The 25,970-nt window shown below is 37.0% G+C and overlaps 1 protein-coding gene across 1 annotated transcript; it reads left to right on the forward strand.

Moving 5' to 3' along the window:
* Positions 1-20,791: 20,791 nt before the first annotated feature.
* On the forward strand, positions 20,792-21,784 carry LOC116118314 (aspartic proteinase nepenthesin-2-like). The gene has a single exon (XM_031404303.1). It carries the CDS (start codon positions 20,792-20,794, stop codon positions 21,782-21,784), a length of 993 nt encoding a protein of 330 aa, XP_031260163.1.
* Positions 21,785-25,970: the final 4,186 nt, after the last annotated feature.

The raw sequence follows: 25,970 nt of genomic DNA on the forward strand, positions 1-25,970 counted from the left end.
CCTATCCGTAACCCTCACTAAACTAGCCTCACTCAGCCTTGCTGACTTAAGCGTCAGAGTGCCTACGGCAAATACCACCCTGGTGTTTTCCGTCTGCTTCATGCTTGTTTTCTTACGTGTGCAGGTGCAGCAGATCGCTAGTGGCCTTAACCTCACGGGATTAGTCCCTCTTTCTGTAACGGTAGATTTTTACATCTACACCCATCACACTCACATCCTCATGTAAACCAGAAGATAGACAAACTTTAAAAAATTTGGGTTTGTCTCTATAATAACAAATTAAACAAAGAAAAAAAAATTATTATCATATTGCCTCTCAACAGAATAACAAAAATTACCATTTTTGGCTAAAACATACGAACACGGTATAATGCGGCCTAAATAATTTAACTCGATTTGTCACTATCCCCACTAGCAAAAATAAAAGTTCACAAAGGATACAAAATAACAAAAATATGTATATTACACTTGCAATTTCAACAAACAACAAACCTAACTGGAAACCCTATTTTTTTAAGATTAAATCGACTATGAAATACATCCTATAAACCATATCTCAAATGCTTATGTAAACTAGAACATAAACAAAATAACATATAACCAGAAATGATGAAATAGTAACCCATTTCACCAAATTTCAACCCCAATGAGAAAACCTTCTTTTTTTTTTTCTTTCTTTTTTTTTTTTTTTTTTTTTTCAAGAAATCCATTTTTATGAATAACCCGAAAACTAAATTTTTCTACCCCATAAACCATATTTCATACCCTCATGCAAACCAGAAACATCAACCAAAATCATTGTTTACACTGTATACAGAGCACGTAAAGAAAAGCACAACAAGGTATAAAACTTACCCCATTTCCTTGCTTCCACGATGCACACAATCACCCAAAACTTTAACTCTTTGAAAAAAAACATAAAAATGGCGTCAATAAAAGACAAAACGATGCAAATGAGTTTTTGCTTCACGGGTTTTTCATGAATTTGAGATTGTAGCGCTTTTCTATAATGTGTCTTTATGCTTTGACCTAGGGTAAAATATATTTTTTGTTTTGTTTTGTTTTGTTAGGTTGGTGGAGGTGATACGTGGCAGCCACTTAAAACAAAAATGTATAAGACACTTTTCCATGTCATTTTTTATTTAGTTAATTATATATTATAACTACATTTACATTTATTCCCTTTATACGTTATATTTAATGACAAAACCTTAGGGTTTAGCAATTCACACTTTCACAGGGGGTTCACAACAATATCCAAGGACAGGGGGTTTATTGTCATTAGGGAAAACCTCAGTGGGTTTAGAGTAGTTTCCTCTTTCAAAATATACAAAAAATATTGTGTTTTTACTAATATTTGTTACATAACCTTATAAAGAATTGCGTGATGAATTTGTAGTAGGATCTATCTCTCCTCTCTCTCTCTCTCTCTCTCTCTATATTATATATATATATATATTATAGATTTATAGTATATATATATAGGGATTATTGATAACTTGACAATATTATGATTATAACTCTATAGTATCAATATAGGGAGAACGACCATTTCCCACCCAAGGTTTGGCGAAACGGCACCTTTCTCACCCGTCAAGTTTCAAAATGACACTTTCCCACCCTTCGTTAGGTTCTATTAGTGTTTTCTGTTAATATTTGACTGAAAAGACAGAAATGCCCTTAAATAGTTTATTTCTTAATTAGTTTATTATAAATTAAAATTTAGTTAAGTCAAAGTCTTTATTCAATTATTTATTAGTTCAAGTGTAAAGATAACTTTTTCCTTTGTTTATTTAATTAATTAGGAATATTAATTTTCTATGTTAATTAGTAAAAATGAAAAACAATATATTATGAAAAACATCATAAATTTAGTAGATTATTGAATAATAGTGATGGGATATTGATGACATTATAAATAAATAAATATTAAGGTTATTTAACTTTAAACAATTCCATAATATTACTCCTAACTTTTTAGGTGGGGCTAATTATTGTTTCTTTTTTGACTTTTTGGCTAATTAAAAAAATAAAAAATTTATAAAGTCAAATATTTATGGGTATTTTTGTCTTTTTAGTAAAATATTAACAAAAAATATAACAGAATCTAACGAAGGCTGGGAAAGTGTCATTTTGAAACTTGAAGGATGGGAAAGTGTCGTTTCGCCAAACCTTGGGTGGGAGAATGTCATTCTCCCTATCAATATATTTGTTGGTTCACTAGATGGCATTTGGATCTGGATCTATTTGTGCAAGCAAAAATGTCAAGGCATGCATGAATTGAGATGACTTAATTTCTGATTTCTAAAAATGTGAACGAAATCTGAAGTATTTTAGGATCACAAAATATCCCTCAACATCTCAAGGAATGTTTCTTATAAAAACTGAGTCGACGCTAACGATAGGTTAATTTAGAAAGATCATATCTTGTTTTTGTCATTTATAGATATGAATGAGTTTAAAAAGTACATCATCTCTATATAACATTTATTAGAAAAAGAAGCAATAAGAGCACTTTGACAGAGAGAGAAGAAAAAAAACTCTTTTATTTCAATCAACTTTCGTAATTACATTATAGATACATTTGATGAATATCAAAGAGTCCAAGCGTGGACATCAAGTGACGATGTTGGCGTTTGCATAAGCTTTTGGTGAAGAAATCATCTGGTTTTTCAATAGAAGAAATGTGAGTAGTCTGGATTACTTTGGTAGCATTTTTTTACGAATAAGACGACAATCTATTTCAAGATGTTTGGTCCTCTCATGGTAAACTGGATTGGCTATAATATGAAGGGTTGCTTTGTTATCACAAAACAAAGTAGCAGGTTGTAAATATTGGACTCCTAAATCACGAAATAAACTAAGGATCCAAATAATTTCACAACATGTAGAAGTCATGGCACGATATTTTGCCTCACAAGAAGATCGAGAAACAATAGATTGTTTCATAGTCTTCCAGGATATTAAGGATTCTCCAAATTTGATACAATAACTTGTCAAGGATTGTCAAGAAATAGGACAAGATGCCCAATCAGCATCACAATAAGCAGTGAGACGAAACTACTTTGTGGAATAAAACAATATCCCAAGACCAAGATTTTGTTTTACATACTTCAAGATTTGCATAACAGCTTGCATGTGAGAGTGTTTAGGCAAGTGCATGTGTTGACTCAAAAGTTGCACTGAGTAACATAGATTAGGGCATGTCATATGCAAATAAATGAGCTTGCCAACTAATCTTTGGTAAGGAGATGGGTTTCTTAATAAGGGATCAACTTTAGTATCACCTGAAATCATGTCAAGGACTATGGAAGTTAGTTTCAAATGTTGTTAAAAGGGAGTGTCTACAGGTTGAGTGGCCACCAAACCAGCTTCAAAGAGTATCTCCAAAGCCTATTTGTGCTGATTAAAAAAAAAATACCTTTGCTAGACTTGCTGACTTCCATCCCTAAAAAATATGTCATGTGACCAAGATCCTTTATCTTGAATTTGAAATTGAGATATCTTTTTACTTCATCAATGGCAACGATATTATTACCCGTAAGGAGAATGTCATCAACATAAACTAATAAAATGACAAAGCTAAAACCCTGCCTCTTAGTGAACAAAGAATAATCACTCTTGGACTATTGAAAACCATTTTGAAGAAGAGCAGTAGTAAACTTATGGTGCCATTGTCTTGAGGCTTGTTTTAAACCATATAAAGACTAGAGTAACTTACAAACTGTATGCTTAATCTAGGTTGTATGCTCAAGTCCTTGTGGAATTTTCATATAAATTTCTTCTTGTAAATCCCCTTGTAGAAAAGCATAAAGACATCCATTTGAAACAAAGATCAGTTATTCATAGAAACCAAAGCCAAGATAGCATGAACAGTAACCATTTTAGCAATAGGAGAAAATGTTTCAGTATAATCAATACTCTTTTGCTGAGTGTAACCTTTGGCTACAAGACAAGCTTTATACCTTTTGATGCTTCCATCAGCTTTAAATTTAATTTTGTACACGTATTTACATCCTATGGCTTTCTTACTAGGTGGAAGAGGAACCAACTCCCAAGTTTTATTTGATTCCAAAGCAAGGATCTCATTTTTCATAGCAACTCTACAATCATGGTGTTGGACAGCTTGTTGATAAGTTTGAGGTTTTGTATGAGTTGAAAAAAAAAAGAAAGAAGACACTGATATGTGTGGGATAAATGAGAGTATGAAACAAAGTTAGAAATGGGATACTTGGGTTATTAGGCATGCATGTCATAATCCCTGTGCTATATGAGAGGTCTAGAGGTTCTAGTTGATTTTCTAGATAAAGAAGGCTAGATTGATTGAGAAGCAACATTAGGTGTAATAAGAAAATCAAGATCGGCAAAAGGAATATTACTTGAAGCTAAGGAAAAAGTGGAGGAGTTATGGACAGGTTCGAATGAAGGATTAAATTCCTAAATATTGTCAGAATTGGGCATACATCTAGTAGGATCAAAATCAAAATTGGTTTCTACACTAGGAAATAAAGTTGTATACTTTGTATATAGTTTTGAATCAGAATATAGAAAAACATGTTCAAAAAACTCAACATCCTTGCTAACAAGAATCTGGTTATTAGAAATGTCAAACACTTTATACCCTTTTTTGAAATGTAGGATAACCTAAAAAAAATGCTAGGTAAAGCTCTTGGACTAAATATATCTGTTTTTCGTAAAACGGTGGCATAACAAAGATAGCTAAACACTCTTAAATATGTCAAATCTGGTGTTTTATGGAAAAAAAATTCATAAGGAGATTTGTTGTTTAAAAGAGGTGTAGGGACTTTGTTAAGTATGTATGTAGCAATGAGAATGCATTCTCCCCGGAAATGAATAGGAACATGAGATTGAAATTTAAGTGCTCTTGTAATATTCAAGATATGTTGATACTTCCTTTCTACTACCCCATTTTGTTGGGATGTGTAAAGACATGAATGCTCATGAATTATACCTAGAGAACTTAGAAAAAAAAATCAAACTCTTTGTTAAAAAAAACTCAGTGCCATTGTCTGTCCTAATCTTCTTAGGTGTAATAACTGATTTTGAACCATCAAAATGAACTGTTTAAACACATGAAAAGTATCTAATTTCATAACCATTAAAAAAAGTCTAAGTTGCTCGTGAATGATTATCAACCAATGTAAGAAAATATTTGAAACCATTGTATGTTGGATCCTTGTAAAGACCCCAAACATCAATATGTAATAGATAAAAAATGTGAGTTGAAGAAGACAGGCTATGTGAAAAAGATTTTCTACATTGCTTAGTCATAGGGCAAATTTACAAGGTCAAAATGATTTTTGTATAGATATATGCTCAAGAGAAGAAATCAATTTTATTCTAGAAATAGATGCATGTCCTAACCTATGATGCCAAATAGTAGCAGTAACACTAATACAAGTAATTAAGATTGGTGTACAAGCTGAATTTATTTTCAATAATAGAGTAAAATAAATTATGACAGATTATTAGCCTATGGCATAACCAGGTAGTAAAGACCATGATATTCTTTACCAATCACTATCATTGACCCAGTCCATAGGTCTTGAAACAAGCAAAAATGAGGGGAAAATAGGACTGTAACATGATTATCTTTACAAAATTGAGAAACAGATAACAAATTATAGTAAAATGAGGGACAAAGAGAACTCTTTGGAGTTTTCTTTGAGATGAAAGGGATATATCTCCAGTATGGGTAGTAGTTGTGGTTATACCATTTGGAAGTTTAACACTAGGTTTTTTGGAAGAGTTGTATGAAGAATCATTTTCCAAGCTTTGAAATACAAAAGTCATAGGGTCATTAGCTCCTGTATCAAGAATCCATTCATTATGTAAAACTGTTCCAAAAAGAGAGGTAATATTACCTGTTATATTGGCAATGATTTCAGAGTTTGCTTGAGCTAGCTTAGGGTTGACATTTGAACCATCTTTTCTAAGAAGTTTCAAAATTTCCTGGTATTGTGCTAGAGTAAAAACACATGAAGGTTTTCTTATAGAAGTAGAAGTCCTTTGTGGATCATCCATCATATGAGATTCATTATGATTTGTAGCTGGAGTATTGGAATTAATCCTTTTCTTCTGTTTATTCCTTTGTCGATTATCAAGATATCCATGTAACTTCCAGCAAAAATTGGCTGTGTGATTGGTCAAATGACAATATTCACACTCCATAGGTTTCTTCTGTTTGGTTCCCTGTGCAAGATTATTCATAGGTTTAGCATTGTGAGTAAAAAATGCTTAAACTTCATACTGAGTGTTAACAATAGTGGTATTTCAAGATCTCTAAAAAACTTGCACCAAGAACTTGCCACCTAAAACACCTCAATGGTGAAGCTGTACTGCGAGCATGGAACGCCGAGCATTTGCGAATGTATTACCAGTAACCAACTCTGGTTTCAATTTTGTTTTGTTTTTCTTAATCAATGTAAGGTGTTTTATGGCCAAATTTTGTTCAATAATAAAGAGGTATTATTCACAACTCTATTTTGTTCGTCATTATTTATCTATTGTTATTTTGTTCATCATTTATTATCTATTATTTCAAAATCATGACCTAAGCGATCACATCCAAAACTCAGAGTCAAGAGTTCAAAAAAGGTAGCTTAGCTTTATAAGCCATGCCAAAATTCAACTCATAAAAGGAGATATTCCCTTAATCGACGAAGTTAAAACTTGTAAAAACTTTAGTAAAACACGTTGAAGGAAAATCAGTCATAGACTGGCGATCAAAACTTGAGATAGACGACTAGTCTAAACTCGAAGTTGTCGCATATAAGATTTTCTTATACGTTTGAAAAGTTCTTCAAGAAGCGGGCTACACATAACTTGGAGTAAATTCGAATTCTTTGTGTTAAGTTGGATCAGAACGATTGAGATGACTCTATAGAAATAAAAACATTGCTCGACAAAAATGGACGAAATAAATTTTTCTTTGATCAAATTAGTTTAGTTACAAGCTAAAATAAAACAAAAAAGAGATAAAAAAAATTTAAGCTGGAGCAAGGGCATCATCGCCAACAAGACTGGGGAGATTATCCCCAACAAACGCAAGAGTATCATTGGCTGCAAAAGTCTTGGCAACTTCCTCAAAGGCAGGAGTTGGGACATCCTTTGAAGGCTCAACCGGAGGAAGGTCGATAGCAATAGATAGGAATGTAGCCAGAGGAGGTGGATCTATGACCTCTTGCTTAACCTCAACATCCTCCTCTTCCTCCTTGACCTTTTCCTTATATTCACCATTGGACTCAAAGTTGTCCAGATACATGTACTTCATGCCTTAGGCCTCAGTCTTCATCTTGTCGACCTTTTTCTAATAAGCCCTTGGAAGGAAGGAAAAGTCGAGTGATGGATGAGCTTCCCACAGCTTCTACATGGGGAAGACTGAGGTGTCTTAAGCATTGCTCGTAATGGTCGAGTTTAGCTCCTTGACATCAAGCTTGAGCCGCTTAACCTCAATTTCGGCCTATTTGCAATCTTCCACCTCCTTGGTAAGCTAAAGCGAAGCCTTCTTGTGCTTGGCCTCCAAGACTGAGGCAGCTTCTGAGCCGAGGTGAGCTCTGAATTAAGCTTATTATTGGCACCCTGTTGTTGTGCCAAATTATTCTCAGCCTTGGTCGACTTCGCCTCAGCCTTTGTTCAAGCAGTCTTGCTCGCCTTGATTTTTTCAAGAAACTTCATTTCCTTGACCGCGAAGGCCTCGACCTCTTCTTTGAGCCGCTCAAGCTTGGCCTACTTCAAGTCCTTCTCTTTCTCTATCACCTTGGCCCTAGCCAAGGCATCCTTTTTTACCTTCTCTGCCTCTTGCCAACCCATATGAGTACCCTCCAACGTGGGCTAACTTTCGTCAAGGAGAAGCTTGGACGCCACACAGGCCTAAAAAGAAAGAAAGTCAACGGGGAATAAAAACAGAAGCACATAAGAAAGGAAATGGGGTGAACTGGTGATACCTTGGTCACGTTGTTGCATACCCAAGCCAACTGCTCGTGATGAGACACATCCCTAAGACCTGTATAAGTCTATGGCATGACGACCTCCATGACCACTGAAGCCCTAACACCGATGTGCTCAATGAGCTCATTGATCATTGCATCAAGCGTAGCCTGAGCTGTCTCGTCCGCCTTCTGTTTGCCTCTCTATAGAGGTTAGCTCACCTACTTCCTATGGGAATGATGGCCTCACCCATGGGAACGAACTTCTTTTTGGCCAAGTCCTTGGCTATAGCTTTTTTCGGGCCACCAGCTTGCCCAGCAACCTCTTTGCCTAAGCCACCTTGTTGCTTGGCTACTTTCTACTTTCCTGAGTCCCCTTGCAGCTTGGTCAGTTTCTTCTTGCCTGAGCCTTCCTACTACTCCGGAACCTTCTTCTTGTCCGAGTCATCTCACTACTCGGACATTTTCTGCTTCTTCGAGCCTCCAACAGACTCGGGGGTTTTCTTCATCGAGCCTTGTAGAAGCTCGAAAGCACCTTTCTCCCCTATTGCTTTGGAGGCAATCGCGGGGTTCTTGGTACTTAGGCCTTCCCCAAGCTCGCAACCACTATGCTTGAGGACCAGGCGCGAGGCACCTTGCTTGAGCGTCCCAACAGTATCAATGGGTTGCTTCTTCACTGGAGCAATCGACGGTTTCTTAGCAGCCCCGAGCGTTACTGCTTTCTTCTTTAGGCCCTTGGGTTTTTCAACCCACATATATGCAAAAGGAGAAGCAAACAGTTAGCAATTTAACAGAGCAAGGGCAAAAACAGTGAGCAATTAAGCACTTACCTTTTTTAAAAATGATGTTGAATTTGGCATCGTTGGCATAAAAGTTGTACTCTCTCAACCGAGGAACCTTGATAAGCTTGGTAATGTTGCACTCACTATCGGAGAGATTGCTAAAATGTTGAAGCCACTCTAAGCTCGCTTCAAGAAGGAAGTTCTGCTCGACGTTTACTGCAAAGCAAATGAATTTTGTTAGTTTGACAGTCGAGCTTGGAAACACTCTTTGCACGCATAAGGGTAGGAATCTTACTAGCTTCTGGAGCAAAAATATTGGTCTCCCTAGCCTTGTAGAAAAAATATTGAGAGTCCCAATGTGGAACTTCTTTGGGACATCAACCAAATCATTAAAATATACTTTTCTTGCCTTAGAGAGATAGTACATTTGTCCTCACTCTTTTTCAACCTGTACAAGTGGACGAGCTCTTCTACAGATAGCTCACCTAAGTCAGCTATTTGGTATGCTATATACATGCCTACAATGATTATGTACAAGTTTGCCGACAATTGAACGGGAACGATACCAAACCGTTCCAAAATGCTGGCGACAAAGAAATGAGGGGGAATGGACATCCCGTATCTTAAGAGGGTATCCAGACCGCCACACAACTAACGGGGGGATTTTTTCAGGAGAAACCTCCCGAAGCTCTAAGGGAAAGTTGAGGTGCATAAACTTTAGTTATGCACTCAATATCCTTGGCCCCAGTCGAGGAACGTAGTTCCTTCCGGGGCCTATGAGCTGGAGATTTATTCGGCAGAGGAGTCTCCATGGAAGCATGGTCAGAAGAGCCCGCAGCATCGGGGGTTCGAGCTCCATACAACAATGTCCTTAAAAATCTGAGGGATTATGTCCGTGAGAACTGCTATACCCACTAGAGAATTAAATATGCGATCTATGCTATGTCTGACAAAGACATGGTGAAAGCTCGCCTCTAGGTACCCGAAACAGAAGTGAACAAGTGTCAAAGCTCAAAAATTTGGTAACCTATCCACACTTTGCTTTTAGTTCAAGCTCCGAAGGTAGCTCACGTCAAACAAGAAACACAAGCGAGCTACCAAGATTCTGACGGCTGCCTTCGTAAACCTTCCTTAAACCCAAAATCGACAGAAACACTAAAAAAAAAACCTAAAAACTTGATGTGGCCACGACAATTACCACCTTTAACCACAAAAGGCATAAAAATAAATAAAGGAGGAGAATGAAGCCTTATTGAAGCATAAAAATGGGAAACTCGCCGAAAAAACACCGTGAAGTCGAAAGAGTAGTGATGGAATAAGAGCAAAGAAAGTCTAAGAGTTTTTTGCAATGTGTGTAGGATTCTAATGAAGTTACTTGCTTTTATAGTGGTTGCATGGGAGACGAAGGGGCGGGATTCGATCATAACAATCAATCTACAGTGAATCTCAGCCCTCCATTCATCATGCAATCATAGCCATTGGACATGGCCACGTGTCAATCATCTACAAAGGTCAATCAACCATCAGACTGCCACAATCATAACCATCACCGTACATCGCCTCAACTTCACGTGTGGACAATTGTAGTTGCCCATGCGTGATGAAAAGTAATTGCCAAAGGCTACTGCATTTAATGCAACATGACCGGGTGGAAGTTACACATATGCCCTTCATTTGAAATTCTAAGTTTATCAAGAATATCATAGTAGAGGAAAGGTCAAGTCTTGATTACGTCGACTATAGATGAGTTCGACTCACGAAGCTCGACCAAATATGCATTCAGCACACAATCGACGAAGTCCGAGCTTGACACCAAATCGAGCAATAGTCTTCGAAGCTCAAAACAAGCACCGAACACTAGAGGGCAGATGTTGTGTGTGATTTTTCCATCAAGCTCGGAGAATTGCGAGGTTATAGCCCGATCCAAAATCAGTTTGGCTCAATCAATTGTCCGACCCAGCATAAGCTCGTCGAGATGTAGCTCAACCTAGCACAAGCGCGTTGCGACCAATCTCTATAGTTGTTTAACTAACTTATAGATAACCTCAAATCTTAGATATCTCAAAAGGGATCAGATCGATAGCAATCTTGGTGCAATCTCAATGCTCAATCGCAAGAATATCGGAGTTACATTTTAATCTTAATTGTAATCCCTTTATTTTTACTCTTTCCTTTGTACAAAATCTGTATAAAAACCCCTTCCAACGATGAGAAAGGGGTTAGCAAATTGTTCTAGGAATACTATTGTAAGCTCTCACAACAAATACAAAAACAGTGGACGTAGGCTCAAAATCTTAAATTGTCGAACCACTTTAAAACTCTTTGTGTCATTTATTTTACTTCATTTTTGTCATACATTTCTGGTTATCATTAATCACGCACACATCGGTTCCGATTCCGTCAAGGTCAATCGGATCTTTCTAGTTGGTGCAAATCTTGTATCAACACTGATCAAGTCGTGATTTAGCTCTATATTATATTAATCAATTATATAATTAGAATGGTATCTGGATGCATTAATTTAGTATTAAAGGAGCGAGCTTCCAATAATAGAACTCTGAAATTTTAGTAAGCCAAGGTCTAGTCTAAGTTTGATATCAACAATTAATATGATTGACATTTTTCTAATTAATCAACTCTTCATTCGTCATTAAAGTAGACATAAATAATTAATTAAATGATATTAAATAATTCAGTTGACCAATATATGATTACCAACAAATCTAGTTTACCAATTCAATGGTAATAAAGTAATAATATTCTAATCCATGTAAAAATTATTGTAAGAAATGTATAGAGGGAATTAATTTTATAAATCAAAATCTTTTTTTTATGATTGGAGTGTCCAGGCCAGCTTGCGTATACCTCAACTAATCCCCAGTGATCTTAGAACTATCGATCAAGTAAGAGCTCCAATGACCATTTGTACATAATAAAATAAATTATTTTATTGTATTGCTCAGTTGGTTACGTTAGATAGTTGCTAAGCTACACAGTAGTTAGTTGGTTAGATTAGTTTCGATTAGCTATCAAGAGTCCAAGTAGCTACGTAGCTATAGTTTTTTGTATAAGTACAACATTTACTTTACTCTAAATAATAGAGAACACTATTTTACCAAAATTGCTTTTACTCTGTAAAACCTTGCTTTTCTTTGTTCATGGTATCAGAGCAATAGATCCTTTACAAATCCATTGCTTTTATATTTTTGTGATATACTATTGTTTCTGGTCGTCATGGAACCTAATATAAGGAGCTCGAATCTTCGAAGTGAAACAGCGATAGAATCTGATTCAGTACGAAGTGGAGACAACATATGAAGCGAAGATCCTCTTTATCAACAAAATTCTGATCATCCAGGAATGATTCTTGTTTTAACTCCACTAATGGATAAGAACTACTTATCTTGTAGTCGTTCGATGAAATTGCATTAGGAGCCAAAGTGAAGTTAGGGTTTATTAATGGAAAAATGTAAAATGCTCGATGAAAGTTATCCAGAATTTGAGCAATGAAAGAGGGTAGATTGCATGGTTACTTCTTGGATTTTGAACTCGATTTCGCAAGAGATAGTTGAAGCTTTCCTATATACAACCTCAACTAAAGATTTGTGGAAGGAATTGGAAGAAAGGTTTGGTGAATGTAATGGACCTTTGTTATATCAAATATAAAGGGATATCAGTTCAATTAATCAAGGAAATATGCCAGTAGTACAATATTACACAAAGCTAAAGAAGTTATGGGATAAATTGACATGTCTAATGCCTATACCATAGTGTAGTTGTGGAACAGCTAAATCGATGGCAAAGATGACTTCTTTTAATTGTTTGATGCAATTCCTTATGGGATTGAATGATAGTTTTGATCATGTTCGAATTTAGATTTTGGTTATGGATCCCTTACCCACCATTAACAAGGCATATTCAATGATCTTGCAAGTTGAAAAGCAGAGAGAGGTACATGTAGCGTTTGCAGATAATCTTGAGAATAGTGCTATGTTTGTAAAAGCACAAGATGTTAAGAAAGAAGCTATTGCCAAGACATGATACAAGAGGAAGGATATGGTTAAAAAGTCAGAGAGGCATTGTGATTTCTACAATAATGATGGACATACGAAGGAGACTTGTTTCAAGCTTCATGGTTATCCAGATTGGTACAAAGATTTGAAGGAACAAAAGGGAAAGACTCAACACAAGACTTATGCAAATATGACTGATACACCTCTAGAAGTTGAGAAATAACTTGGTAATACTGGAACTGAGTGGGGAACAACAATATCAGAATTAATCCAGCAAGAGTTGGCCAAACTTATGAAAGCGAAAGCATTAGTTGATGGCTTTACAATCGATTTTCCTCATTTTTTGACTTTGCAGGTACTGGTCTAACACAAGCAGTTGTTAGATTCAGGATCTTGGATTATATATACAGGAGCCTTGAGCCATATGTGTAATGATCTTGCCTTGTTTAAAACCTATAATTCAATTCATAAACCCACAACTGTATACTTACCAGATGGATCAATTAATTTTGTCCAACACATAGGAAAAGTTGTTTTGTAGCCAGCTTTAACACTTAATGAGGTTTTGCATATTCCAAATTTTAAGTTTAACTTACTTTTAGTAAATAAACTTTCGAAGTCCGCACTCATCAAGTTTGTTTTTTATCTTACTCATTATCTCTTCTAGGATCTGTAGACTGAAGTAATATTGGCAGTTGGCAAGTTCGTGGGAAGATTATACATTCTAGATAAATCCTCTTTTACAACAGAAACTATTAAAACATTTTCTTCACAGTTTGTATCTAGGTCTGAATTACCTGCTACTACACATACTTGTAACACTTTCTGTTTTGTCACTAATAGTGTTCCAACATCGACTTTGTGGCATCAAAGATTAGGCCATCCATCACATGATATTCTTAATAAAACTTCTATTATCAAGCATTCTGATTTTCCTACTTTTATTTGTGATGTTTGTCCTTTGTCGAAACAACATCGATTACCTTTCCATCCTAGCACAACTCATTCTCACACAGCTTTTGAATTGATTCATATCGACATTTGGGGACCCTATAAAGTAGCTACACTTACAGGGGCACATTATTTTTTCACTCTAGTTGATGATTTCAGTAGAGCTACTTGGACTTTTCTTTTAACTCATAAGAGTCAAGTAGTTCATAAATTGACCACATTTTTTAGAATGATTAAACATTAGTTCTCCTTGTCTGTTAAAAAAATCCAAACTGATAATGGAACTAAGTTTCTTAGCAAAGATTGTCAAATTCCTTTCCTTGAACATGGCATTTTAAATCAAAGATCATGCACTTATACACCCCAACAGAATGGATTAGTTGAAAGTAAACATAAACATTTGCTTCAAGTAGCTCGATCCCTTATGTTTCAATTAGCTTTACCTAAGTATTTTTTNACAAAAAACAAAGTCCACTTCTTATAATATTTTCATGTGGTGATCAAAGTACACTAGACGACATATCTCCAAACGTAAAAAAGATCTAGCAACATATCCTTATAACACTACCAAATTTTTCCCCAAGGCAACCGAAAAAACGACAATATATGTACCTCCATCTTTTGTTGAAAAGCAGAGGACCTATGAAACTCCAAAAGCCCACCATAAATCCGAGTGCCATGCTCACATAGAACCAGTCCACTTCATGCTCACTACCATCTCTATTTTTTTTCTCAGGTTTTGGAACAATCACTGTACAATTCTGAAGTGGAGGTCCACAAAGTTCATTGCCAATAAAAGAAGAGGCATCAAAGCTCTTTAGTTGAGTGCTTGAAGGAATTTTCCCAATCAGGTTGTTGTTCGATGTCATCATTATTGGTTCTTTTGAAACTGACATTCTTGCTGTTAAGAAGTTCCTTCATGATCAATTTACCATTAAAGATCTTGGATATGCCAAGTATTTCCTTGGTCTTGAGATTGCTCGATCCTCACAGGGTACATACATATATCAGAGGAAGTACGTTTTGGATATTCTTACAGATGCAGGCTTTTCTGCTGCCAAACCTACTGCTACTCCTTTACCTAAAGGCTTCAAGTTTTGTTCTATTGAGGATACTTTATTTGCTAATCCTGATCAATATCGCAGATTGGTTGACAGACTTCTTTATCTTGATTTCACTCGACCTGATCTTTCTTATGCAGTTCAGCTACTCAGTCAATATGTTCAATGTCCCTATACTCATCATTGGGAAGCTAATGTTCATGTTCTACGTTACTTGAAGGGTTGTCCTTCCAAAGGCTTGTTTTTCCCTGCCCATAGCTGACACAACCCGTCCCGAATTTCCTCATCCCGTAGGATCCGGGCGCTCCCACAAGACTCGGATACTCGAGACGTGCCATGTAGAAAAACTACGAAACCTGTTTAAAGACATACTTTTCCTGAATAACATCATAGTATTTCCATTTCCAACATCTCAAAAAAGACATGCATCATCTTTCGTTTTACAAAAGAAAAGAGTTAGGGAAACTTGTGGTATCAGGTTTTCCACTTATACTACACATTCTAAAATATGTAAGAAAAGGAAATACATGAAGGAAAACACGAGTTCTTGAAACGAAAGTCCAAATTTTACAATGCGACATAAATATAAAACCCACATAAAAGATGTCAACGCGTGGCACAACCCTGAGCGGAGACTCACTGCTCGGCACGATCTCCGGAAGGTCCTGGTGGGGGGAAAAACATTTAAAAAGGGGTGAGCTGAAATACTCAGTGAGTGGGGAAAGGGGGGGAGTTTGCAAAATATTCGTCAAACAAAAGTGGCATGCAATGGTTCTTATAAAATACAGAAAACAACATGATTCCATTGAACATTCTTTTATGGTGGCAGCTAATCATCCATGTATGCATGCATAACTCATTTCTAATTGTTCTAAGTATTATAATCTGATCAATTAAACTGACAACAATTTCTGAATCCTAGCTCATCACTAAATGCTGAAAATTCTTTTATGAGAACTTAAAGAATAGCTGTAAATGCTTATGCTTCTAAAGACGATGTTTTCTATAAATCATGCTACAACATCAACTGTTTCATATAACTAATGCAAACTATCCATCAGATACTGAAAACTGAAGCTATTAACTGATACTGAAAACTGTAGGCTGGTATCTGAAAACTTTAAACTGATATCCTGTTTCGAAGCAGTAAACTGATACTAAAGGTTCTCACCACAACTAGTACCCTGGGGAAAAATCTCGATACCTGGTGGGCATCCCACACACAGGCAGAGCTGGGAAATACATCTCAATACCCGGCAAGATCTATCATCGCGCGGGCAGAGCCTGAAGAAAACCATCTCAATACCTGGCGGACAAACTCAACGCCCAGGTAGAGCACTAAATATCTCAATACGCATGCGCAGAGCCTGAAGACCAAATATCTCAATACCCAGCGGAATCCTGCATCGCGTGGGCAGAGCCTGAAACTGGGGGAAATGGGTACTTCGTAGGGTGGTTTTAGCACCACAACATACTCATGCATAATCTCATGTAACATGTAAGTCAAGAGTATATTACGTATGTGCTTATAAATCATACATATATGACATAATATTCAAAGGTCACATATAGGGGTGAAACTGCAAGTTTTTAAAACATATTCTCAAAACTAACAAATTCGCCACATTTATAATATTACCAGGAAATCATATCAACATCACAAATCTCAACTCATATGCAGTTCAACCAATTTCCAAGCTCTAAATTGTAACATTTCCTTTAACATGAATATATCAATACATGCGTGAAAAATTAAAACTGTAAAAAAAATGTTTTCAAAACTGGCAGTTTAGCCCTTTTCAATTACTCACTTAACTTCTACCTTCCCAGAAAAAAAGACGTCACAACATGAAACCTTTACCAAATTAGGAAATTTATCAATATAATTATGAAACCCAGATTTTATGATCACCAAAAAAAATAAATAATTTAATCCTATATATATAAAAGAAACCATTAATCCCAAGGAATGTCATACAATCATAAATGAGAAGTACCTTTTTTTTTTTACTTTCAAGACTTACTATTTCTATAAACTATTACTCATTACAACAAATAGCATTCAAACGTAGTTGTTCATATCATATTATATCTTATTTAACAAAATCCCAGCAACTTACCAACACACTGCCCAACCTAATACACATCATTAAGAGACCAATTTAAAGCAATTCTTCTACAATAAAATATATCCCAAATCCAGCCGAAGCATGGGAGAACAAGCAACTCACACAAACTTCACATATAATCCAAAAACTCATCAAAACATTAACATGCAGACATAAGTCTTAAGCTTTTAAGAAAGATCTAATGACATGCAACACAAGACCAGATCTGATGCAGTATCACTTTTTCTATGTTCAGCCGAACACATGCAAGCAAAATACACTCCATTTTAAGCACCAAATTAACCAACCAAACATTTATCCAAAAGCATGGAAAGGAAAGCAAGTTCGGCAAGCTTCAAATTCAGCTCAAAACTCATCAAAAAGCAAAAATGGCCAACTATATTTAACATGCAAACATAAATCTGAATTTTTTTAAGAAAACTTTCATTTGATCCACTCACACTAAAAAAATTCAGCTCAACCCGAAATACCCAGCTGCCCCAAGCACCATCCTTCTCTTCACCTCACTTTCTTTCCCTCATTTATCTTTTTCTTTCCCTTCCTCCTTCGGCCGACGTCCTCTCTTCCTTCTTCCTTCTTTTCTCTCTTCTTTTCTCCCTTCTCTCTCTTCCTTTCTCTCTTTCTTTTCTTTTTCTCGGTTTTCTTCTCCCCACTTTCTTCTTCTTCATTTGGGTGAGCGACCCAAATTTATATAAAACAATTTTTTTTTTCTTACAACAGCCCCCAAATTCTCTTAATTCTAATTTAACCCTGCCACATCATCTTTTCCTTACAAAAACATCCAGATTTTGTGCCCTTGTTACATGCAAACCCAACAGTTTCCATTTCTTAATTTTCACCACTAACCAAACTTTAAAATTTGACAGAAAAGTCCCTCCTTATAAACAAAACCAAAGGGAATATATATATTATTAGAATGGGGTTTTACAATAGCTCTTTTCGTTTAGAAGCATTTTGTCATGCAGATTGGGCTTCTTGTCCAACTACCAAGAAGTCTTTAACTGGTTATTGTGTCTATCTTGGCCTCTTCTCTAATCTCTTGGAAAACCAAGAAACAGACTACTGTCTCCAGATCCTCTACTGAAGCTGAGTATCGCAGTCTTGCCTCTACTGTTTGTGAATTGCAATGGATTTCCTATGTTCTTCAAGACTTTCATGTTCCTCTTCACCTTCCTATTCCTCTCTGGTGTGACAATCAGGCTACTCTCCATATCACTGCCAAACTTGTCTTTCATGAGCACACCAAACATCTCGAAATTGATTGTCATTTGGTTCACAATCAATTTAAGGCTGGTTTTGTTCATCCTCAACATATTTCTTCTAAACTGCAGGTTGCTGACATTTTCACCAAATCCTTATCTGGTCCTTTGTTTCATCAATTTACTTCCAAGTTGGGCTTGCTGGATTTCCATCAAGTTCCAACTTGAGGGGGAATGTACAGAATAAAATACAAATAAATTATTTTATTGTTTTATTCAGCTCAATTGGTTACACTAGTTAGTTGCTGAGTTGTAAAGCAGTTAGTTGGTTAGATTAGTTTTGTTTAGTTAAGTACGTAGCTATAGTTCTTTGTATATATACAACATCATTTTACTTTACCCAATAATAAGAATATACTACTTCACCAAAATAGCTTTACTCTGTAAAGCTTGCGTTACTTTGTTCAAGTACACATGGCAACACAGCTCTTAAAATAAAAATAAAATAAACCTCTAGCAACATTTTTTTACAACACTATTACATTTGTCCCTAAAGCGATCCAAGAATTTAAAATAAGCAGACCTCCATTTTTTGTTGACAAGCAAAGGACCTATAAACTCCAGAAGTCTACCACAAATCCAAGTGCCATGCTTACATAGGACCAGTTCATTTCATGCTCATTACCATCTCCATTTTCATAATCAACTATTAGAACAATGGTAGTACAATTTGGAGAAAGTGGGGGCCCACAAAGATCATTTTCCATAAAACGAGGAGGAAAACCTTGTAGTTGTGTGCTCCTCATCAAGGCGGCATTAGAATAGACAGAGGCTGATGCAGGGAGGGTGACGGTCAACGTCTTGGTCTCCTCATCAATTTGACCGACTGAGACGACCTTGCTCCACCCGAGATCGGTCGAGTCAGTGGAGTAACAACATCCTCTTCCTCCACTCGAGTCGGTTCTGGAATAATAGGCTCCTCAATGACCGGTCTCTTCCTCTTGGCCTGGCGCTTTGCGAGGGCCTCACTCGAACTCGGAAGCTTGAAACCACTTTTCATTAACCTCTCTGCAAGTGAAAATTCTCTGGGTGTTAAGAGGATTTATATACAACAAATGGTTGGAGTATCGAGTCAGCAACACATGCCACGAGTCAGCAACACATGCCACATTCGCTTCAGTGGAGGGAACAGGCTACCTTGCCAGATCTCCTTCACGTTCGCCCAAAAATGACTCCCTCTCAGACTCAGCTCGTCAAATAAACACTCTTCAATCTCGCTCGTTCTTGGGGATGGCTAGGATCTTCTTGGTGTTTTCGTCAAGATGGTCGCTGCTTTGTCCAGCTCGATTGTAAGTGACATTTGCACAAGACAAGTAGATGAGATTCAGTCAACAAAGTATTAAGGACAAGAAGATAAAACACTCACTCATGGCCTTCCAGTAGAATGGAATGTCCCCCGGTCCACTCGGCCCAAGTACATCTTCACCTTTAAGGAAGAAAAAGGCATCTTTCCACTTTCTCTTTATCATGCTCCTTCATGGGATATGAGTAAAGGAGGTCATGCAGCCCATACTCCACACGGTGCCTTGAACTCAGAATCTCCAAGGCCATAAGCAGTCTCCATCCATTCAACATTAGTTGGGAGGGTGCTATTATAAAATGATGCAAAACTTCCCCTGACCAGCTGGGGAATTGACAGCCTCAACCCATCAAAGTAGGGTTGCTCATACATGCCCACCTAACCAGGAACATCCCAGTCGATCCTCTCATGAACCTTCAGTATCCGAATGCGAGTCGACTCTAGTATCTTGTATGCATACCTCAATCTCCATTCGTCGTTCGGCATGAGTCTGGACCGATAATCGGCTGTAAGAATGCCTCCACCCGACCAGCTTGGTTCATCCCCCTAACCTCCACCAGTTGAAGTCTCTTCATTCAAGTTATCACTTGGTCCATCCCCACTCTTACTAGACTTAGCTCCACTTGACTCGGCTCGACCTTGCACCTCCTAGCAAACATGTTGGGCTATAATAACTCCTTGAGGCCCTAAAGACTCTCCATCAGGCATCAAGATGTAAGTCCTGGCGTGCTCATACTCATCCCCTCCGTCCATTCTTTCTTGGCTCGGCCTACGTCTCTAGTTGAGGTGAAATACTCACTCGGCTATGCCCAAACAAACACAGTTACACTTCCACAAGTTTCGTAAGACCCCACTTGGGTCCCTCAAGTTGGTCGAGTCAGGATACCTCCCCACAAACTATCTCCACTCGGCTCAATCAATTTGGTCGAGTTAGGATATCCTATATGATTTATTTCAATCTAACAGTTGTAAATGAATTGGTATAAGTAGTTATTTTATGTATCATTTTATCACTTGATTTTAATCTGTTAAATTTAATCAATTTGATTAAAGCTTCATGCCCTTTATCTTTAAAGTAGACATTGTTAGCATCGTAACATTTTTAGACATCATTTGTTAACATGGATTGTATCAATGTTTAACATCAATTATTAACTCTTTTTTTCTTTTTTAGCAAAATTCTAATATTAGCTTATTCTATATCATTTATTAGTTAATTTCTGTTTTATACTAATTAGATGGAATTAATTAGAAAGATTTTTTTCTTTTTTTCAAGTTAGTTATAAGGTTGTTGTGACCAATACTGTAAGTACTTGGGTGGGACTATTAATTCCTCAAGCATCCGAAATGGAAGCGACTCAGTACTTACGAATAGCTGTAGTACTTCTCAGTCTAATTATATTTTCTAGACTTAGTTTTAGAGCTTCAAAATCAAAAGGAGTCAGCATTAAGCTCATCCCAATAGACTCTCGTGAGTCCCCTTTATATCAACCTAACCTTACTCACCACGAAAGAGTTGAAAGAAGGGTTAATATCACCCTGGCCAAAGCTAAACTAATGACATTTGGTGATGACAAGCTTCTGACTGCTCCAGACCGTCAATATATATTCTATATTGCGTATATGATGATTGGACACCCAGTGCATTCTGTGTATTTAGTGGTGGACACTGGTAGTGGCTTGAGTTGGACACAATGTGAACCTTGCATAAATTGTTTCCAGCAAAATTATGCCATATACAATTCACAAGCTTCCTCTTCTTACCATAGAGTTAATTGTGATCACCCTCTTTGTAACTACAATGAACCATCCAGCGTTTTCCAATGTGTTAATGGCGATTGCGTCTACAGTCAAACATATGGTGATGCTCCAAGTCCTTCTAGGCCAACAAAAGGTTATCTCTCCTCGGAATCATTTCATTTTATATATAGAAACTTTGAAGTCGAAGAATTTACTGTTCTCTTCGGCTGCTCGAATGACAACGTAAATTTCTACTTCGGTAATCAACCATCCAATAAGATTTCAGGGATCTTGGGATTAGACTTAGATCCTACCTCACTAGTGAGCCAATTGCATGAAACCATTGGTGGTGTTTTCTCTTATTGTATTGTTCCTTATGATCAAAATTATCCATTCGATGTTCATCCTCATATACTCAGGTTTGGGGATGATGCTCAATTACCTGAAGGAAACATTCCAACAACGCCCTTTATAAGTTTTGTACGCAGAAGTCTTTATTATCTTGATCTTATAGATATAAGTGTTGGAAATTATCGCTTATATTTACCACCAGGTTCCTTCGACGCCACACTTGGTCATGGTTTCATCATAGATTCATGAAATCCATTTACCACACTCACCACAAGTGCCATGAGTGGGCTCAATATTTTTGAACTGGTGACAACAACATTTAGTCTACACTATGATTCTTATAATCTCGTGAGAGTGCCTCGCATAAGAAGTATACCGTTCAAACTTTGTTATATGCACAGACAAGATTTTAGAGATTTTCTACCATTGACCTATCATTTCCGAGGGGCAAACTACGTAGTACATAGCAGGTTTGTGCACATTCAATATAATGGAGGATTTTTCTGTGTAGCATTAATGCCCGATCCATTCGCTTCTATTCTAGGAGCCGATCATATGCAAAATATGCGCATTATTCATAACACAGTAATCAATGCAATTCAGTTTTACCAAGAAGAATGTGCTTTTGATCACTTTTAGAGTGGCAATGATGGTTGTTGTTACCTTTCTATATTGATACTCTATATATAGGAATATGTTAGTATATGTTCGAGGAATCATTCGTGTTGTTGGTTTCAAAATATTATATCTTGTAAATATTATTTTAAGAATGGAAGAAAGAGTTCTGATTTCAGATGTATGTTTACTGCTTCATTTATATTATTTATAATATATGTGAAATGTCTGAATGATACAGATCTTTAGAAGATCAAATCATCGAAGCATTCTCTATGTAAGTAATGTTAATTGGGCAATGTCTCTATTGAATATCATGTGATAGTATTGTGTGGGTGATTATAAGAGTTATGTCACTATGGCATTAGCATGGATAAATAGTTAGTAGACTTTTATCAAATATGACAATTTACGATAAATCACATGGACATTTAGAATGTAGTCAATGATAAATCATAGGATCGTGTTAGTGTATCACTGATCCTTAGACATGATGATCCAAATCCAACCAAATTTTCAACAAACAACAACACAAAAATTGCCCTAAACTTAAGCTCAAATCGGCCAAACACAAATGGAAGAATGTTGCACTTACTTGCAAATTTTAGGTTAAGACAAGAATGAACACTTCAAGCATAAAGGAATTCTCCACCAACTTGAATCGATTCACCACCAAATCTCCTTGCCAAGACTTGGATAAAGAAATCTCAATAAGAACACAAAGTTCTCTCAATGGTTAAACCAAGTTTTTGATAATTTTCATGAACTACCTTACAAGGAGAATAGTTGCCTTTATATAGGCAATTACAAGGTTAAAAGAGTAATCAACAAATACATTACAAGAAAATGAAAAATAATAAATATTACACAAAAATTACAAGCTTCCATTCAAAATTAAGGCCATACCCATTTAATGCAAAAAGGGACATATCCCTAATTCTAGGGTTCATGTCTTTAACCACCCTATTAGTTGAAAAAACTCACTTTATTAGCCCAAAACTTGATCAATGATCCTAATCAAGTCTACTAATAAGGGTGCAAGAGATTGGGCCTTGAAGATCTTGCAATTGGATCCATAAGGGTTCAAGTGGACTTCCCCTTTGGAATGAGCATTGGGCCGAATGGGTTACTTAACACTGGGCTTTCTCTGGTGAACTTGGGCTTCCTTTGTTGGGCTTGGACTTGGAATGGTTTGGGCCGAAGTGCTTGGGCTCTCTCTCCCTTGGGACTTGCTTGGGTCGAATCTCCTCCAATGCTTTCCACACTCTACAATCCAAGTGTTTTAGGACTGGAATGAATTCTTTGATTCAATCGAATTAACGAGTGTTTTAGGACTTGTAATTCCTTGTCCACTCATGTTTACAAGGTTTTAGGACTTGTAAACGTATCATCCTCCTGGGTTGAGAAGGATTTGCCCTCAAATCCAAGTCGTCCTCCAAGTATGGGCTTAGATCCCCCACATTGAAGGTGGCCGAGACTCCCCCATACTCACTAGGCAACTCCACCTTATAAGCATTATATTTACCCTCTCAACAATCTCAAAAGGTCCATCAGCCCTAGGAGCTAATTTACTCTTCCTTTTACTTGGAAACCTCTCCTTTCTCAAGTGAATCCAAACTAAATCCCCGGTTGGAAAAGCTTAGGTTTTCTATGCTTGTTTGCCTTATTCTTGATCTTCTCATTTGAATATTCTATTTGAGCTCTCACGGTTTCATGGAGTTTCTTCATTTCTTTCAACTTCTCATTAGCATTCACACTTGGCTCAAAATCAAGGGGAAGGGAAGGTGAGATCAAAAGGGATAAGTGGGTTTACTCCATACAACACCTCAAAAGGAGTGTGACTCGTAGTAGAACTAGGACTCCTATTGTAGGTAAATTCAGCATGTGCAATTGCAAATCCCAATCCTTTAAATGCTTACTCACTAAACTCCTTAGGACATTACCCAACACTCTATTCACCACTTCGGTTTGACCATCGGTTTGCGGGTGGTGTGAGGTGCTAAACATTAATTTGTCCCTAGTCTACCCATAAACTTCTCCAAAAATGACTCAAGAATTTTGTATCCCTATCCGAGACATGGTTCGGAATACCATGAAGTCTCACCACTTCTCTAAAGAACAATTCGGCAATTTTGGAGGCATCATGTGTGGTATGGCATGATATGAAAGGGCCATTTTTGAGAACCTATCAACCACTACCATGATGGAATCTTTTCCTCTTTGTGTCCTAGGCAATGCAACCACAAAATCCATGCTAAGATCCTCCCAAGGGTGCTCGGCTATGGGTAAGGGTAGGTAAGGTCCGGCCTTGAATTGACTCTAGCTCTTTGACATGATCCACACCTTCTAATAAGAGCTTGAACATCCCCTAACATTTTAGGCCAATAAAAATATTCCTTGAGGTTCTAAAGTCTTAGTAACCCCAAAATGGCCTGCCAACCCACCACTATGGCTCCCTCATAATTAGTTCTCTAAAACTACCCTTAGGGACACATAATCTTCTACCCTTGAACAAGTACCCATCATGCATAATATAATTCTCAAAACCAGGTTTCCCACATTCAGTTATGCATGTTTTCATCTCCAAATCTTCCTCATATAGCACAATTTCATTAATTCAAAACCTAGAACTCTAGAATCAAGCAAAGAAAGTAAGGCATACCTTCTAGAGAGTGATCGGCTACAACATTGTGTGATCCTTGTTTGTAATTCAGAACAAGAAAAGGATTGGATGAACTCAACCCACTCAGCATGTCTTGTGTTGAGTTTACGCTGCCCATTGATGAACCTCAAAGCTTGGTGGTCTGAATGGAGGACAAATTGTTTCGGCCGAAGGTAATGACTCCAATGGTCAAGTGCTCTCACTATAGCATAAAACTCCTTATCATAAGTGCTATACTTCTCCTTGAATCACTAAGCTTCTCACTAAATATGCTGTTGGCCTCTTGGATTGATTCAAAACTGCCCCAATGCCAACACCACTTGCATCACATTCTACTTCAAACACTTGGTTGAAATCGGGTAAGGTAAGGATGGGAGCTTCACAAACTTCTTTTTAATCAAATTAAAGCTTCATTTGCTGCCTAGTCCACTCAAAAGATCCCTTCTTCAAACATTCAGTTATGGGAGCCATATGGAACTAAAATTAGGGACAAACCTACGGTAGAAAGAGGATAAACATGAAAACTCCTAACTTCCATAATTGAACCAGGTTTAGGCCAATTTTGAATGGATTCTATCTTGGATTGATATACCTTAATTCCTTCTCCCGAAACTAATAACCCAAGAACACCAATTGTTTCATAAATAGCTCCACATTTTCAAGCTTAGCATACAACTTCTTTTGCCTCAATAATTCAAGCACTAAGCTAAGGTGTTCTACATGACTATCCTCACAAGTACTATAACAATATATCATCAAAATATACAACCACAAATTTTCCAATGAAGGTTTGAGTACCTCATTCATTAACCTCCTGAAGGTGCTTGGTGCATTGGAAAGGCCAAAAGGCATCACCATCCATTCATACAATCCTCCTTTGATCTTGAATGCCGTTTTCCATTCATCTCTCTCTCATTCTAATCTGATGGTAACCACTTCTTAGATCAATTTTTGAGAAGATGGTTGCACCATGAAGCTCATCCAACATGTCATAACCGTGGAATGGGATACCTATACTTGATAGTTATCCGATTGATGGCCGACTATCATACACATCGGTAAGTGCCATCTTCTTGGGTACAAGCAAGGCTGGAACTGAACAAGGGCTCATGCTTTCTCTCACAAATCCCATGGAATCAATTCCTCAACTTGTCTTGA

The sequence above is a fragment of the Pistacia vera genome, unplaced genomic scaffold, assembly GCF_008641045.1.
Source record: "Pistacia vera cultivar Batoury unplaced genomic scaffold, PisVer_v2 Contig840, whole genome shotgun sequence".
Lineage (NCBI taxonomy): Eukaryota > Viridiplantae > Streptophyta > Magnoliopsida > Sapindales > Anacardiaceae > Pistacia > Pistacia vera.